The sequence below is a fragment of the Tiliqua scincoides genome, chromosome 8 (assembly GCF_035046505.1).
Source record: "Tiliqua scincoides isolate rTilSci1 chromosome 8, rTilSci1.hap2, whole genome shotgun sequence".
In the NCBI taxonomy this organism is placed as follows: Eukaryota; Metazoa; Chordata; class Lepidosauria; order Squamata; family Scincidae; genus Tiliqua; species Tiliqua scincoides.
Window position 1 is genome coordinate 10,774,947 of NC_089828.1, and position 17,643 is coordinate 10,792,589.

The 17,643-nt window shown below is 44.3% G+C and overlaps 1 protein-coding gene across 1 annotated transcript in view; it reads right to left on the reverse strand.

Annotated features, from left to right (window-relative positions):
* ADAMTSL3 (ADAMTS like 3) overlaps positions 1-17,643 on the reverse strand; it is a 203,650-nt gene that overhangs the window by 30,271 nt on the left and 155,736 nt on the right. Inside the window, exons 17-21 of the mRNA XM_066635419.1 lie at positions 16,783-16,975; positions 16,319-16,498; positions 14,996-15,149; positions 3,878-4,964; positions 1,520-1,647 (exon numbers count right to left, since the gene is read on the reverse strand). Of these exons, the coding sequence (XP_066491516.1) occupies positions 1,520-1,647; positions 3,878-4,964; positions 14,996-15,149; positions 16,319-16,498; positions 16,783-16,975 (1,742 nt within the window). The remainder of the gene's footprint in view (positions 1-1,519; positions 1,648-3,877; positions 4,965-14,995; positions 15,150-16,318; positions 16,499-16,782; positions 16,976-17,643) is intronic.

Consider the following 17,643-nt stretch of genomic DNA (forward strand, 5'->3'; position numbering starts at 1 on the left):
GAGGGTGTTCTAAGGGCCAGAGAGTTTAATGAATGAGCCCATTCATTCATTTATTCACTCATCTAAGTTCCATCTCTAATTTATTTATATAAATTTTATATTTAAATATTTTTTCCGGCCCTCAACCCCATGCCAGATATTTGATGCGGCCCTCTGGCCAAAATGTTTGGAGACCCCTGGCTTAATAATCTGTGGCTTAATAAGATCCAAGTCTTTCAGGTCCTATTTTTGAACCCCAAATGTCATATTGGAATGCATAAGCAGCTGACCTTAGAGGTGTCCACTCTGTTTCAGCTTCTTCAATTGGCCTTAATGCCCAGATGCATTCTCTGCTCTGAGCCTTCCCAGGAGCCAAACAGACACCTAGCTAAGTTTGTCCATTGATTGGATCATCACTGTTGCCCATGGTCAGCAACTGCCTAGCTGCTGCACAAGAAAATTCAGTGGGGGAAGATGACGAAGAACATTACCAGGATGACTGGGGTCAATGGCAAGATGGTGCAGCTGGCTGCACTGCAGTTAGAGCAGATAGAGGGGGCAATGTTCCAACAGGGGCACTGCAGTCCTCTTCTGTGGTTGGCAAGACAAGAGGTCAAGGCTGACTCACAGGAGGTATGTCCTCTCATACAGCTCGGTGATCTGGAAAGCTCTACATGAGAGGTGGGAAATCAGTGCCCAGGAGGAATACTGGCCAGTGGGACTGAAGATCAGCTTCCCAAAGAGAAGTGACCTCAAGGAAAGACTGCTGGCAGCCAAGAAGATGAAACAGGGACCATATAACTCTTCTCTGGAGTAGCTGAGGCACTATGGGGATTGTGGTGATCCATGGAGGGCAGAAGCCAACAGCCTTTTCACACTTAAAGTGTTAAGTTGGCTGCTGCCCTCCATGGATCACCACAATCCCCATAGTGCCTCAGCTACTCAGCCTGCTCTGCAACACACATCTTTCAGCCCATTATTCCAGGGTGTCATTGTAAACAAGGTTTTGTTCTCCATATATATTTACAAGTGATTTCAAGAGTCATTTGTGCAAAACTGTGTTTTAAGCTGTGCCTTCTTTGCTCTGGGAAACGTGGAACATCTTTCAGTACCACATGAGCTGAACAGTCCTCTCAAAGTACCATTTTTAAAAATCCTATAATAAACTCGCCTTGAGCTGAAATCCCTGTGTGGCTCCTTGCTTCACCTACCTAGGTTCTTTTGACTCCCTATGGAGTGTTTTGTAATACCAAGAGTGCTGTGTGTTGTCTCAAGATCTTCTTGTCAGAAATAAAAGCAATGTCCAAACAACGGTGTTCAGGTGTGTACCCAGGAACCACACAGGAAAGGCCAACTAGGGACTTTCTCCCCACTTGAGTGCTGTCCTTTTTCCAGGGAGACTAACTCACTCCTTTTTGTTTTTTTTAATGAGACTACAGTGCACCTCTGAACTCCTTGGGGGAGCAGAACATTGTTGTATAACAAATAGTGAAATTGTTCATGGGAAACAAAATGCCAAAACAATAGCACTGAATGGTACCTGCATAAAACAATGCAGAAGTTCCCATGTCGGAACCAAAGTCGTTCTCCACCATGCAACGATACACACCCATTTCTTTTTGGGTGGGATTCAGAATCTGGACGTGGCCACTGGCTTCCAAAATCACCCTGCAGGAAGTTTAAGAACAGTTAAAATTGAACTAGGGAGAAGCAATTATATTGTCCAGTCCCTTTTGACAATGCTAGCTGCATTGGTTTTTAGATCTAATGGTTGTGCATTATCTTGTTTGCTGTTTTCCACTATGCTTCTGTTGCTGGTTTTGTTTAATACCATATGGATTTTGTTATGAGTGATGTATTAATTTCATTGATTATCAGCTGCCATGTGAGAGAGATGCTGATGTGGCAGGGTATGAATCTTCTTAATTAATAAATCAATAAAAAAGACTGTCATTTGAAGAACAGAGCAAAGCAGGGTTATTCTGTTCAGAAAAGCTCAACAATATTACCGCTACCATTCTCTAGAGCAGCCATTTTCAACTACTGTGCCATGGTACACCAGTGTGCTGCGAATAGTCTGCAGGTGTGCCGCAGGATTTTGGGGGAGGATCATTTATTAGTAAGGCCATTGGGGGATGGAAACCCCCACCACCACCACCACCAGCATGGCGTGCCTTGCCAATTGTCAGAAACTGGTTGTGTGCCTTGACCATTTTAGTACTTTGCCAGTGTGCCATGAGACAAAAAAGGTTGAAAATCACTGCTCTAGAGCAATGTTTCCCAAATTTCTTAGCATTAGACCCATCTTAAAAAAAATTTCATTTTACCAACTGCTGAAGTCTCTGGGGTTATAATGGTGATTGGGCAGGAGTACTCCCCTCCCCAGTAGCAATTGTTTAACCCTTAATGTACACAGCCTAATATGCCTTGTTGGTTTTGCAACCAACCAAAAATTGGGTTGTGACCCCCTAGTGAGTCCCAGACCCACAGTTTGGGAACTGTTGCTCTAGAACAGTGATTTTCAACCTTTTTCATCTCAGGGCACACTGGCAAGGCACTAAAATGGTCAAGGCACACCATCAGGTTTTTGACAATTGACAAGGCACACTGTGCTGTCAATGGGGGCTCACATCCCCCAATAGCCCTAATAATAAATGACTCTCTCCCAAATTCCTGTGGCACACCTGAGGACCATTTGCGGCACACCAGTGTGCCATGGCACAGTGGTTGAAAATGGCTGCTCTAGAAGAACTGTTTCCTAGGCTCATTTCATAGGTTCAAACTCAGGGTGAGCACCTGCCTTGCTTTCTGTATATATGCCAATCACTCACAGAAGACTGCCTGGATCTCTCTTCTCTATCTCTGTGTTAGCCAAAAAGCTCTCTGGATACTCTTTCCATCAAAGTCATATCCTACCAACCAGACTTCTGCACAATTCTGAAGTCTATAATCATATAGCAAAAGTAATGCCCTCATTCCAACCCACCATTTATGGCAGTATGCCATGGGCTTTCAAATGGAACCTTGCAGGGGCAGACTGAGTGGTCTGGAAGCACTTGTTGTTTAAAAGGTTGATGGGTGGCACCCTGACTACTGTGCATCCATTGTCCGAAGCTCCCTCGGCAAACAGAAGTTTCTTCTGTGAATGGGTGTTCCATTCACGAACAGGGTCCGGTAATGCTCCTTCTGTTGGAGGAAGGAGGAACAGAACAGAGGAAGCTTCCATGTGCTGAAGGAGCTTCAGACAATGTAAGCACTAATTGAGAGACCACTCTATGTGCTGAATCTAGTCACTCAGAATTTAAGTGCAAAGTTTTCCTAGGACTGAGGGAACGGCTTCAAGGATTTTTCTACATCATGCATAGCTAGGTAGCAAGCAAAAATAAATAAGCGGAATAAATGCAGCAAAAGCTGCAAACGTTTTTGAATGTTTCTGCGATATCATGTTGACTTATTTTACCTGAGATGCTAAAACATTTGTATTGTTTTGAGTTGTAACCCTACAGTATGTGGTTTGCAGTAGCAGGACCCCAACTAGCTTTTGGAGAGGGGGAAGGAGAAGATCAGAAAGAGGAAGAGGAGGACAAGTGCGAGAGGTAAGGGGAGAAAGACGGAACAAGAGAACTAGGTAAACAGACATGATTAATAATTAAACAACACACTGGGGCTCAGGATGGGTCCTGGGTCTGGAAAGCTTGAAGGCCACTGCCTTAAATACGATTGTTTAAATTATAAATGTTAATTCCACAAGGAGCAAGTGAATTTGTGGAATTTTCACAAAGATATTGCTTGGGTTTTGGTTTTTTTTTTGTTTTTTTTAGACGATAAATATTTGGCAGTGATTCACATGAATTCTTCAGCAAAAGACACAAGCATGGAAAGATTCCATTTTACTTACTTCTCAAAGGACTTTAACTCCATTCCATCTTTGGTCCAAGTATATTTCAGGTCACTCACCCCACCAGCTTCACAAAGCAAATTTACAACATGGGTGTCCTTTGTCAAAAATACGGTGCTCCCAACGCGTACAGTGACTGTTTTGTTTGAATAAACCTTTGGCCCTTCTTTTTGCCTTACAATAACTGGACTCTTGTGACTTATATTGTTTTGAGGCTTTGTGCTGAGATTATCAGGCACTTCTGGTGATTTTCCAGGTTTCTTGGGAGAGAACGTTTCACCTTGTGGCTCCTTCGCTATTTCAGAAGCAGGCTGCGGTGGTTTGGATAACTCTGCGATCAACTGGTAGACAAGCTCGGAAGCCAAGTCGTCATTGACTTCCCCGGCCTCGACAAGGTGGCTCAAGTTCTTTATCAGCTCCTCAAAATGTACTGTATCCATACTGTACGCGCCGGGGAGAACCACCGCCTCGAGGCGCTTGTTTTTGAAGTCACGAGAGCTGTATCCTGCCGCTGAATTTCTACTTTGCGTTTCGAGATGTCGCAGTAAAGGTTGATCATCGGCTTGCCTGTCACCCAGATACTGTTTGTTCTTCTGATTCCATAATTGCCATACCTGACTCATTTTGTGCCACTTGGCTCCAAAGCTGTTTGCCTCGTTATGCTCAGTGCTGCTGCTCTCCCCCATGTGCTTTCTAAAGGTTGGGGGTTCTATCAGCCTGTTGTCTGTGCCAATGAGCTTCAAAACAAACGTCTCTTGTGCTGGGCCGGCAATACACTTGTACACGCCAATATCTGAAGCCTCTAGGCTGTGTATCTTGAGCGAACCTGATTTAGTGACCCCGAGACGTTTAGAGACTTGGAGGCGCTGTCCATCTTTCTCCCATCGGATGAGTGATTTTTGGAATCTCCGCACCGGGCACTTAATGATGACAGACGTTTTGGGAAGGAGGTAGGCTCGGCTCCCGATTGTAAAATTAATGCGTTTCTCTTGCCTAGTTTGTATGTAGACTCTGTGGATACTGAGAATTCGTGGTCTGGGGGAAGCATACTTGTCCAAAAGCTTGGGTTTTATTTCTTGTTTCAACTCTGAAATGACAATGTCATACTGAAAAAAAAATGTGACCACTGTTTTTCTTCCAATAATAACATCTGTTATATTTTAACTATATTTTAACTAATTATCCGCATATTTTTCACCCATGGTTTTATTTCAATGCAATAAGAAGGGCCCTTTAAATCAAAGCATAAAAGAAATTTAACAGTTGTTGTTGGCATCCTTCAGTCTCGGAAGACTATAAGAACATAAGAACAGCCCCACTGGATCAGGCCATAGGCCCATCGTCCAGCTTCCTGTATTTCACAGCGGCCCACCAAATGCCCAGGGAGCACACCAGATAACAGGAGACCTGCATCCTGGTGCCCTCCATGGTGACTATGGTAACGCGCTCTGAATGGTGGTTCTGGAACAGCGTCCAATGTGCCTGAAAAGGCTGATTCAGGAATGACAATCCCTTCCATTTAACAATAGCCTTGTTAATAGGGGAAGAGTGCAGTCAGCAGACAATCCATCAATCATTCTCTTTCCAGGCACTTAGAACAGTTTCACTCCCAGACAAGCCACCCCTCCCTTCCCCCTGAGCACGTGAAAGAATGCAAGTCATTATCACCTCCTCCATTTTTTCCCTGTGCTGGGCTCCTGGGGAAGGAAGGGGTCGCTGCCTCAGAGTGAAGCCTTTCTAAGCACCTGGAGAGATACTGATTGCATCTACATACACTACAAAAGGTCAGCAAGGCTGTTTTTAAATCGCTGAGCAAAAGAACATTGTTTTTTAAATGGATTTGTTTTAATGCAATTTTTGCCATTCACGTGAGTTCTGGGAATGGAACCCTCAAAAATACCTCAACCTGACTCAACCTATAGGCATAATTTACCCAGAAGTGATTAACATCAGTGTTATCTACATAAAGTGTTGGATTTGGGAGATTAATGTCTTGGATTTGGGAGATTTGGATTTGGGAAAATGGATTTGGGAGATTAATGTCTTGATCCCAAAGACTGACTTTCACTAGTTTCAGTGGGACTTACTGCCAAAGAAGGATTGCACCCTAAGATTCAAATCTAATTTCACACATGGATTCATGTTCTGAAGTCCTCTGCATACCCCTACAGTGACTAGGTAAAAACTAATATAGAAAATTAGGTGAGAGTATTTCTCCCCTGTTGTCACCTGTGGAACCCTGCTCAAGAATGCAGAAGTGAGGCAGCAGCCACTGGCAGAGTACATCAACACCAACCGATGACAACATCATGGGGCACCACCAAATCTGGAGATGCCGATGGTATTACAGCTGTAGAGACCAACACACCCAGTCAGCTAGGGGGAGGACTGGGCTACTGATACCAGCTCTCAAGAAGGGTTGGATTGGATATAAAGAGGGCTGAGGAAAAGGGTGGGGGAAGAAAGCAGCAAAGAGGAGGAAGGCAGATATGTGGAGGGCAAGTGAGTTGAGAGAAGGAGCGGTGAGGCAATGGGAAATAACAGAAGAAGGAACAAAGGGGAGGCAGGGGAAAGAGACAAGCTGACCAGAAGGAAGGTAGCACAGGAGTAAGTGAAAGCACAGAAGGAAGTAGTGACCCCTGAGGCTGAAGGGACCCCAACTTTGCAGCCCAGGGCAGGAAAAGCAAGTAAAGGAGGCCAGGGCTTCCACTCTCAGCCAGAGGCATACCAAATTGAGACAGAGGTGAAGATTCCAACAGTGACAGAGGAAGCAAGGGCCATGCCATGGAAATGTGGGGAAGGACTGCTTGGAAAGGGAAGCTGGGCTGTTATCCCAAAGCATGCATCATGATGCCTTTGGGCAGTGGTTCTCACACTTTTAGGACCAGGACCCACTTTTTAGAATGAGAATCTGTCAGGACCCACCTGAAGTGATGTCATGACCAGAAGTGACATCATCAAGCAGGACGATTTTTAACAATCCTAGGATGCAATTCTACCCACACTTACCCAGGAATAAGTCTCATTGACTATCATTGTTAAAAGCATATGCATAGTAGCCTGTAATAAGCATAGACCTGTCACATTTCCTCAAATGCAGTCACATACCATGGTAGCATCAAGCCTAATGTATTACAAATAAAATATTGAAATGAATGGGGACCCACCTGAAATTGGCTCGCAACCCACCTAGTGGGTCCCGACCCACAGTTTGAGAACACACTGCCTTAGGGCATTGTGGCACACACTAGGGGCACTGTGGGATGTCGCCAGTGGCACCTCCCACCTCTTCCCTAGGCACTGCCATCTTGAATCTTGCAAAATCTTGCAAGATTCAAGATGGTGGTGCGCAAATCTCACAAGATATGGATGCCATCATCTCATGAAATCTCACAAGATTTGGGTGCCAGAATCTTGAATCTCACAAAATCTTGTGAGATCCATGATAGCAGTGCCTGGCTGAGCCGGGAAAAGAAGTTGGGGAGGGCTTTGTGACACAGGTAAGTCTGGGAACCACTGCTCTGGTTCAGCACACCTTTAAAGTCACATTTTCACACATATTCCCACCATTCAAGGAAATTTTTTCAGTGAATCAATAACATCTTAGCTAATACATTCTGACCCACAAGGACAACAGGGTTTAACAATAACACAGCTCCTAAATTGTGACAGGTCAGCTGTTTAATTTCTGCGCAACAAATAAATTGCCTCGGGGTACTGAAGCTAGCTTGAGTTTATTAAAAAGAGTGTGCTGTTCTTAATAACTATGCAATTCAAAATATTTGTTTGAATGGAAATGCTCCAGTACAAAACGGTACTTCCAAAAGCCCAGAATGCATGCAGAGCAAGTGCGATTTCAAAATTAAAATATTTTTGAGCTGTTCTGTGTTTACACTAAGCGATTCCAATGAAGAATGAAATGCAACACATGGTTATGAATATGTGGCAAAAACATCTTAATTGGCAAGACGTTCCCACCACCCCACTCCCACCTTTTCTGAACGAATGTCTGGGTTACTTCTCAACTGGCAACACAAGGCCAGAGACCACATCTGTTTATTGGTCTGTAAGGACACAGGTGGCAGGTTTGAGAGAGACGAGCTGAAACATTCTGGGTTTTGACAGGCAGGAATTACATGAACATTCTGGTTAGCAGAAGCATTGTGACCTGCCCTAATAGACCTTAGGTGGAGAAATGAATAAAGGACACCCAGCTAAGAGTGCTGTGGGCCAGTTCCTTGACACCATCAAGAAGTCACTCTGCTGACTTCAGCAGAACCATAACTTGGATCCTGCCTGAACTTAAGTGGGTCACAGGACACTATTACTTTTTTTTAAATCCTGCCCATTCTCCAAGGAGTACAGGTCAGTATGCATGCTTCTTTTCACTCCACCACCACCCCATTTTAGTCTCACAGTCTCCCTGTGAGTAAGGTGAGGCTCAGAGATGGAGATTGGCCCAAGGTCGGACAGTAAAGCTTTGTGGCTGAGCAGGATTTTGAATCCTGGCTTCCCTAATCTGAGTTGAACAACCCTTGACTACGCCACACTGGCTTTCTGCACTAACAGAGTAGTATGAGATCTGAGCAATTTGCCCCTGGGGACCTTGAATAGTTGTCCTGCAAACCTAAAGCCCATTCAGTTGTGTAGTAAGTGGGTAAGTGAGTAAGCTCCAAGAGTGAGTGGGAGGGGCCATTTACATAGCACATCACAGCACCTGCAGTAATTACCATTTTGCCCTCCTCTAGCTATGCTACTGGACACGACAACAATATCACATCACTGCTAACCACTTCTTGAGTGAGTGGTTAGTGAGTGGGGGGGGGGTGTTGTGTAGCACTCGGGGGGGAGGCATCCATTCTGGGCAGCACTCAGTGTGACCATCTTTAACTGTAGGACCATAGGAAGGAACCACAGCTCATGCTTTGCATGGAAAGAGTCCCAAGTTCAATCCCAGCCTTCTGCAGGTAGGACAATGTCTTTTTGACACTGGAGAGTCACTGCCAGTCAGCAAAGACCATGCTGAGCTAGATGGACCAACTGACTGACCCAATAAAAAACATCTTCATATATTTAACATCAGCTTGCATGTAGGACCCAGTTTAATTTTTTTGTTAATGTATCTGTTTCTCCTAGAAAGGAGAAACAGAAGAAGCTGCCATCTACTGAGACTATGGTCCCTCTAGGTCAGTATGTCCACTACCTGATTCTGATTGTAAATCATAGAAATGCTTACTGGAAGCAGCTCAAGAAACTGAAGTGAAATGACATTTTTTAGGCTTTTAATAAAATAAGTACATTCTGCATTCCCATCTTTTGTGCTGTGTTTCTCCATGTCACTTTCCTTTTCAGAATAGCAGAAGCTGACAATGTTTCTTTAACATCACTCTCCACCAAGCAATTTGCAGACTGGACACACTGCCATGCAAGTATCCACAATTAATTAAATTCAGATAGATGTGCAGCTCAAAAAAATATTTTATTAAATGCTGCGCCAAGGACATTCCTGTAAGTCCATAGAGCTTTATTTAAAGTGGAGTTCTGTACCTCAGGATTCTGGCACATTAACCGCATCCAAGTCCAAGAAAACAAGTTTCATATTATGCATGAACCAATAATGACTCTAGCTCCTATTCTGTTTAGTAAGTGACTTTCAATGCAAAGCTCAGCAGCTAGACAAGACTACTCAATTCAAGGATACACACTTGCATCGCACCTTGTACTTGCTATCCCCAACTTCTCTCTGTGTGTAATGAAATCAAAACAGCTGGCACCAAAGCAGTTTCTCTGAACACTGCATAGGGTCTCCCAACCGATGAGTGGTTTGGAGAAAATCCTGCTTCCACCACTTAAACATGAACAACAGTAACACAAGTAACACAACAGTAACTCCTGGGGGCTGGGGGATAATGATAGGCCCTCAGTTTGGCTGTACTTGTCGTAAGAGGCGACTAAACAGCCACCGGGTAGATGGGACTCATTAGGCTGGGAAGGCAGCTCATCTGAGAGAAGGAAAACTCTGATCCCAAACCTCCACTGCCTTGTGGCTACATCCAGTTATGGAAAAGGCTTCAGGAGTCAACCTCGAGGCAAAATCTGGAGCCAGAGTCCCTGAGGCAGTTCATGGCCGAACACAGTCACGTTCTGGCAACTCCTGCGACGCCGCTGGAACCAACCGTATTGGCTTTTGCCTTTCCATTGGACCATTTCAGCGACATGGAGAGGGGGGAATTGCTGCATGGGTAACAGTCTACCCTCCATATCTACTTTACCCAGGCTTTGCACACTGGAGAGGACACTCTGTTCCAGAACCACCATTCAGAGCGCAATACCATAGTCTTCTGAGACTGAAGGGTGCCAACAATAATAACACAAGCTTCAAGCAGCCACTTTTGAAAGGATTGTTAATGACTATCTCACCTTTCCTTCTATTAACTTGAGGTGGCAAGCATGGAATTCCCTGGGGAGTCACCCACTCAGGCACAGATCTGTTTAGCTGCATCCTGTGCCCTCAGACCATGCCTGAAGGCACATTTGAGACATCTGTTCAAAATCTAGATATTCAGTCCCACAGGCCTCTCCAGTCAAATAGGTCAACCTACACAAACCAGACCACAGCATGCTACAAGCAGAAAGCAAGTGTGCTTTTAAGGGCTGATTCGCACAAAACTTTTTTTTTCCTCATCTGGACACCTGACTTTGAAATTTTGCATCTAACATATAATGTGTGCAAACACGAGCACTATACTGATGTTCTCATTGTAGACCCTTCTGGATTACACCAAGTGTGTAGCATCCTACATACTGCCTACAAGCCTGCATACAAGCACAGCATGAAGGAAGCAACGTCTCTACCCTCACCTTCCCAGTCTTTATCCTCCAGGAACCTGTGTTCATCGTTATTCAGAGGAACTTTTGGTTCAGTCTTAGAATTTTTTTGTGTGGCAGTTTTTTGTTTTGTTTCAATTTTTAAACTATATGTTCAGATTTATTTTTCTGTCAACAGCTTTGAAAGCCTTTTCAACTGAAAAGTAGTTATTAATCAGGGATGCGCAGTAAGGGGAGGCAGCCCCCTTCCCGTTAAATAGGGATGGGCACTCAACTCAGGTTGACCTGAGTCATGCAAAAATGCTGTTTTTGACAACTCGAGTCATGGATATCACTGACCCCAATTCACGATTCGGAGCCAATGACTCGAAAAAAGAGATGGAACTCTAAATGACGAGTCCTGACTCTCATTAGTGGGTGTGTGCACACCCCACTATCATATTCCTTTTTCTGTGCATTTTTGCTTAAGGACTCACAACTCAAAGGGCATGACATTTTTTCAAGTCAAGTCAGGATGGGCACACACTATTGCAAGTCAAGTCACGCCGATTCTGACTTAGGACTCGACTCGGGCTCCATGCCTTGAGCACATCCCGGCTGTTATAAAAAGCAAGTAAAAAAGCAAAAAAGGAAAGCAAATTAGGACACAATAATTTAAAATGAAAAATAGGCAGGGCACCTACATCAGCAATCCCGGGGGAGGCAGCAGGCAGACCTGCCTCAGCTCTGTTCAAAGAAAGTCGTGAAAACTTTCATGAGCTGGGGAAGGGACTAGGCTAGGAAAGTCATGAGCTGCGGAAGGGACTAGGGTCTCTAAAACACTAGGGGCAGGAAGCTATGGAGACTGCCTCAGGGGGCCTGTCGGTGAACTCTTCCTAGCTCTGAGTGTGGAAAGATGTGATTTTTTTTTTAAAAAGTATTTCTGGGGGGCAGGAGAGATTATGTGCGTGTTTCAAGGAGGATTAAGATCCAATGAGAAAGAACGAACTTAAGGGAGCAGTGTGTGTATTCATGTGGCTGTGCCTCCCTGGACCTAGACTTCACCAATGTCACTGATATTATTAAGAAGAAAGAAGGAAGAAGATTTCACTTCTAAATATGGAGACTTCATTAGCTACCTTGACAAACAGCTGTTGATGGACCTCTCCTCTATGAATTTTTCTAATCTCCCCCATCTTTTTTAAAATAGCTGTCTAAGCAAGTGGCCATCAGTATACCTTGTGGCAATGAGTTCCATGAGTCAGTGTAACCACCCACACCCACCCCTTCCACCTCATCTCAAGGAAGAAGATCCGCATCAAAGGGCTAGGGCTATGACACAGGAAAAGAGACATCATGCACTCAAGAGATGGGATTTATTTTACAAAGATTGGTGGGTAACAGCCAATGACAATAAATAGTTCTACATCCGCCTGTGTAATCACTCCCTTTTGTGAACTTCACTGGGAAGTGCTCTTGACAGCCCTAACCCGAGTCTCTCTGTCCCTAGACCAGCCATTTTCAACCACTGTGCTGTGGCACACTAATAATAATAAATAATAATAATACAGGTATTTATATACCGCCTTTCTTGATCGTCAGATTTCTCCTCAGACTTTAATTCAAGGCGGTTTACATAGGCAGGCTATACTAAATCCCAATAGGGATTTTTACAATTGAAAAAGGTTCTGTCTTTCAAGAACCACAACATTTCAGATGGATCTTTTTATGATCTGGTATCACATATCACTAGTGTGCCGTGAGTGGTCCACAGGTGTGCCACAGGAATTTGGGGGAAGATCATTTATTAGTAGGGCCAATGGGGAAGTGAGCCCCCCACTGGCAGCATGGTGTGCCTTGTCAATTGTCAAAAACCTGATGGTATGCCTTGACCATTTTAGTGCCTTGTCAGTGTGCCACTAAAAAGGCTGAAAATCACTGCCCTAGACACTTGAGAAGGAGAGAAAGAAATCCAGCAAGGAACTTGTTGTGTGGGCAGGTCATGCCCAATATGCTGTGGCCTGGAGTAGACCTGAGGGTGCAGAAACACTCTTCCCATTTGGATCTTTCCGTCTTCCTGAAGCCAGGAAGTTTCCTGTTCTCTCCCCTGCACTCTTAGCTCTTTCCCTTTCCCAGACTCTCCTTTCCCCCTCTCTGCTTACTTGACTTGTTCCAGCCTATATTTCTTTTCCTGGCTCCTTCTTCCCACCCTTGTCCTGTTCCACCCATCTGCCCCCTCATCACTTCTCTCCCTGTTTCTTCACTCATTCCTCCTCTTTCCTCCATGTCTGTTCCTTTCCCCCTACTTTTAAACCCTCCTGTCCTTGGTAACCCAGCCCTTTCTCTGGCAGCTGGCCAAACTGGGTTCTCTCAGCCTCAATAGACTCTGCGATGTCCAGCGATGATGCTATCACGGTCGGCGTTGGAAAAAGACCATTGAGCGCAACTGGCTTTGCCAGTCTTTGCAACAGTCAACTACACATTTTGTATGGAATAGTCCAACTTTTGTTTTAGCTTGGCTGCAGCTCCCTGTCGAGAATATGCTCAGCGTCAAACTGCTTTTGAAACTGTAGGAGCTTTGAAAAGCAGATTGAAATATAGAAAGGGGCACCGCTGTTCACAGAGAAGAAATGGCAAAAATAAAAAATAAATCCAACAGAACCCCAACTAAGCCTGACCAAGCAGTTCTTTGGCTTCCAGCCATGGCGTTCAGGACGGTTTTGCCAAGTTGCCTCTAAGATCAAGTCATTAATATTAAAGTTTACTCGCTGCTTTGTAAAGCAATAATAATAATCATAATAAAATACATGGGTTTAGATTGGGGGATTATACATGTATATATGCAATGCAATGGCACCTATATATCTTTACACAAGCAGACACAGTTGCTGCAGTGCTAAATGTGCTTATCCTGGCAGAGCCCCACTGACCTCAGCAGGGTTCTGCTGCCAGAGCCGAGCACATTCAGGACCGCAGCCAGGATCTGTTAGCACAAAAGACCAGTCAAATGTCTAATTGGTTATTATTTTACATGTGCACTTACCACCCTTCAAGGTGCCTTGAAAAACAACCACACAATCAAACTGCAGACAACCATTTCAAGGCTTCTAGCAAAAAGGAGGAGGATGGGGGAACGGGACAGGGACGTAGGAAGTTCTCCTGTACCGGGTCAGGTCCATGGTACCACTGGCCCATGGACCTCGGCATTGTTGACACTGGCTGGCAGCAGGCTCTCCAGGGTTTCAGACAGGAATTTTTCTCTGCCCTACCAGAGAAAGATTCCACCTCCTGTGCAAACTGGATCACTTTAATAACAATAACACCAGCAGTGCAATCCTAAGCTTGTTTACGCAGAAGTAAGCCCCAGTGAGTTCAATGGAGCTTCCTTTCTGGTATATGTGTTTAGGACTAAAGTATTTTTCCTAAGCGCACAAAGTTCTATATGCACGTTATCCTTATTAATCCTTACAACGACCCTGAAAGGGGGGCCTGTGCAATTTTTTTTTTTTTAAGTTTATACTCTTCCTTTTTGGCCATGACAGCCTCAAAGCTATAAGGAAGTGTTCTTATCAGGTTTTAGATCTGGAGCTAAACGACTGCACTAGAGACTTGGGATTTCATAATGTGGAGCTCTGCGTACATCATGCAGTAGCAAACCCAGGTTCACCATGACAAGCATGCTCAGCACAAGCCAACAGTGGCAGACCAAACTGCACATGGTGCTCAAAGCACACCTGTGCTTCTATCTTTTTTAAAAAGACAGCCATAAGGAGCTGGATTAGGACTATGAAGTAGGGTGTTGGTTAGACCAGTGGTTTTCAATGGTTCTTCATGCCTTGACCCCAATAGGTCAGTCAATCAATCAATCATGAGGCTAGGGACCCACTGTTGGTCCCACCCCACCTCCTGAGATTCAATTCATTCACCCCCGTTGCTGCCCACTCCCTGCCCCCACATGCCGCAGTGAGGAAGGCTCTTTTTGCACAATATTCGCACAATTTTGCAAAATTATTAGCACAATAAATTTTGCTCTTCAGGATTATAAATCCCCCTTGGCTTTTATATCAGTGCTGGACAGGCTACTGCAGAGTAACATAGAATGGCATGTAGCAGACAGCAAAGTCTAACAGTGGATACTTATGCATTCAGAGAACATTACATAGGATAACAGTCACCTTCAAAATCTAAAGGAGTGAATTCTGAGGTTCTCATTTTGGGTGGACTATTTCATTTCAGATTTCATCAATGCAGGTTTGCCCCAATGCAGGTTTGCCCTAGTTCTCTGAACCAAGCTGGGAAACCATCACTTACTGTTGCAGGCATTCATGTGACAAGGTCTTATAAGCAGAGGTACTGACAGGCCATTGCACTCTGTTTCATTTAACGCAACCTGCTGGCCTTTGGCTGTATGTTTTTGGCAGATAGGATTCCTTCTTTGTGTTCCAGCTCCACAGCTTACAGAGCACTATGGAAAGAAGGATGCAATCAAAATTATTTTTGTGTTCTGTCCCGTAGTTGGCCTGTCCTACCCAGTTCTGTAATTTTAAACAGAAGTGTGTTTTCTCCACCATATTTACAAAAGGTTGCTCCTCTACATGACACCCTGTCTTGACTGACACCTGTGCATCAAAAATGCACACAATGCAAATTGAATCTCTGGGGAGGAAAAAAAAAAAAACCTGGCACAGATATTGGGGCTGTCCTAATTAAAGAAATCTTAGGCCCAAATCATAACCCACTTTCCAGCACTGGCATAGCTATGCCAATGGGACGTGTGCTGCATCCTGCAGTTGGTGTCACTCACGGAGGCCTCCTCAAAGTAAGGGAATGTTTGTTCCCTTACCTCGGAGCTGCATTGTCCTTATGTCGGTGCTGGAAAGCGGGTTAGGATTGCGCCCTTAATTGATTAATATATCAATTTTCATATGAGCAAAGCAGTAATTCTGAAGCATGAAGCAAAATTTCTCTTATTTTAAATTATGCACACCATCTTAGCATTCCTTCTTATGTGTGAGAAAGGGTGAGTAGCTTTTTTAAGAAGAGACATTCTCCCCCATGTGAAAGAAAAGGGGGTAATGGTTTTCGGGGGAAGTGTTTGGCATGTATTGACATTACAACACTCACTCATACAATACTGTATGAGTATTGTATATTAGTATATGAGTATATATGAGTATATTATTACCCCTGCTAATTGGGTAAGAGGCACTTTTTCAAGTGGGTGCTCCTTTTTTTAGCAGGGGGAGAGTAACTGGCCCACCTTACCCCAGCACTGTCTGTTCTAGTGGCTGTCTGCTGGTATTCATTTTGCATCTTTTTAGATTGTGAGCCCTTTTGGGACAGGGAGCCATTTAGTTATTTTGATTTTTCTCTGTAAACCGCTTTGTGAACTTTTAGTTGAAAAGCGGTATATAAAAACTGTCAATAATAATAATAATAATAATAATAATAATAATAATAATAATAATAATAATAATACTGTGCACTCGTACATATAAAATTGGCTTGCCAGGGACACTTTTTTCAGCAGATCAAAAGTTATCTAATCAATTACCCTAACCAATTAACTGACAAACATTGCAGCACTAATACATATACTTTTAAAAAATGCACTCTTTTTTCAGGTCTACCCACCTTAGACCATTCTCCCACAACGAGCTCTGGAAGGCAATCTATTTTTGCACAAGGTTTATGAGTGGACAGTCTAGGTTCACGGCATTTCTCATCAGGCAGTTTCAGAAAGCTTCCATCCATCAAAAGCTGCCTGCAAGTCACTTTGCGATTCTGTGCGCCTCCGCCACACGTACGGGAGCACTGAGGAGCAGAAATGATTAAAAATCACAAGCATGCATACGTCCTCCTTCATAATTACATGATACTGCTTATTATCAGCATTCACACATAATATTTTCTTGAATTCCAGAGTTATCTTAGCCTGGGCTCATACAAACATTAGATGACATATTCCTGGACTGTCTGCAGGAGACCGCATGCTTAAATGTTCTGCCACACACTCAGAAAATCCCAGAAAACATACACTATCAGCCACTTCGGAACGAAAGCACCACTACTTTTCAGTAACTGTAAGTCCATCATACCTGTTGCCATTCTTCAACATGCCAAACCGGGGGGCAGTGTATTTGGTTACAAGCTTGCAGCGTGTGAGGCTTCTTGTCTTTGCAGTTTTCAGGCGTGACAATGGATCCTCCAGATAGTTGGCAGTGTGCCTCTCTTGTCTGAATGCCAACACCACAAGTGGCAGAACACTGTCTCCAGGGGCCCACCTGCCACCTAAGTCAAGGAATTCAAAAGAAGAGCATGCCAAACAAAAATGCTCAGCCTAGTACAACAGACAGGGCAACTTAGAGAAGTAATTCTGCTAAAAGCAAAACAGAGGTTGGACAATGGTTATATTCCAACCCTGGGCCTGTCATCCAGTAAGATTTTGAACCTGAGACCCCTGAACTTGACCCCTCAGTACTGTTCACATTTTCATACCACCCTTTCTCATAAGAACATAAGAACTTAAGAAGAGCCCCCACTGGATCAGGCCAAGGGCCCATCTAGTCCAGCTTCCTGTATCTCACAGTGGCCCACCAAATGCCCCAGGGAGCACACAAGACAACAGACACAGGGTCCAATCCTATCCAACTTTGCAGCACTGGTGCAGTCGCAGTGCAGTCCCCAGGTAAGTGAACAAACGTTCCCATACCTTGAGGAGGTCTCTGTGAGTGCCTCCTCACCACAGGATGCAGAGCACGCCTCATTGGCACAGTTGCACCAGCACTGGAAAATTGGATAGGATTGGGCACACAACCTGCGTCCTTGTCTCTTCCCCTGCATCTGGTAATCAGAGGCAGCTTGCCTCTAAAACCAAGAGATTACACATACCTAACATGACTTGTAACCCATAATGAACTTTTCCTCCAGAAATTTGTCCAATCCCTCTTAAAGGCATC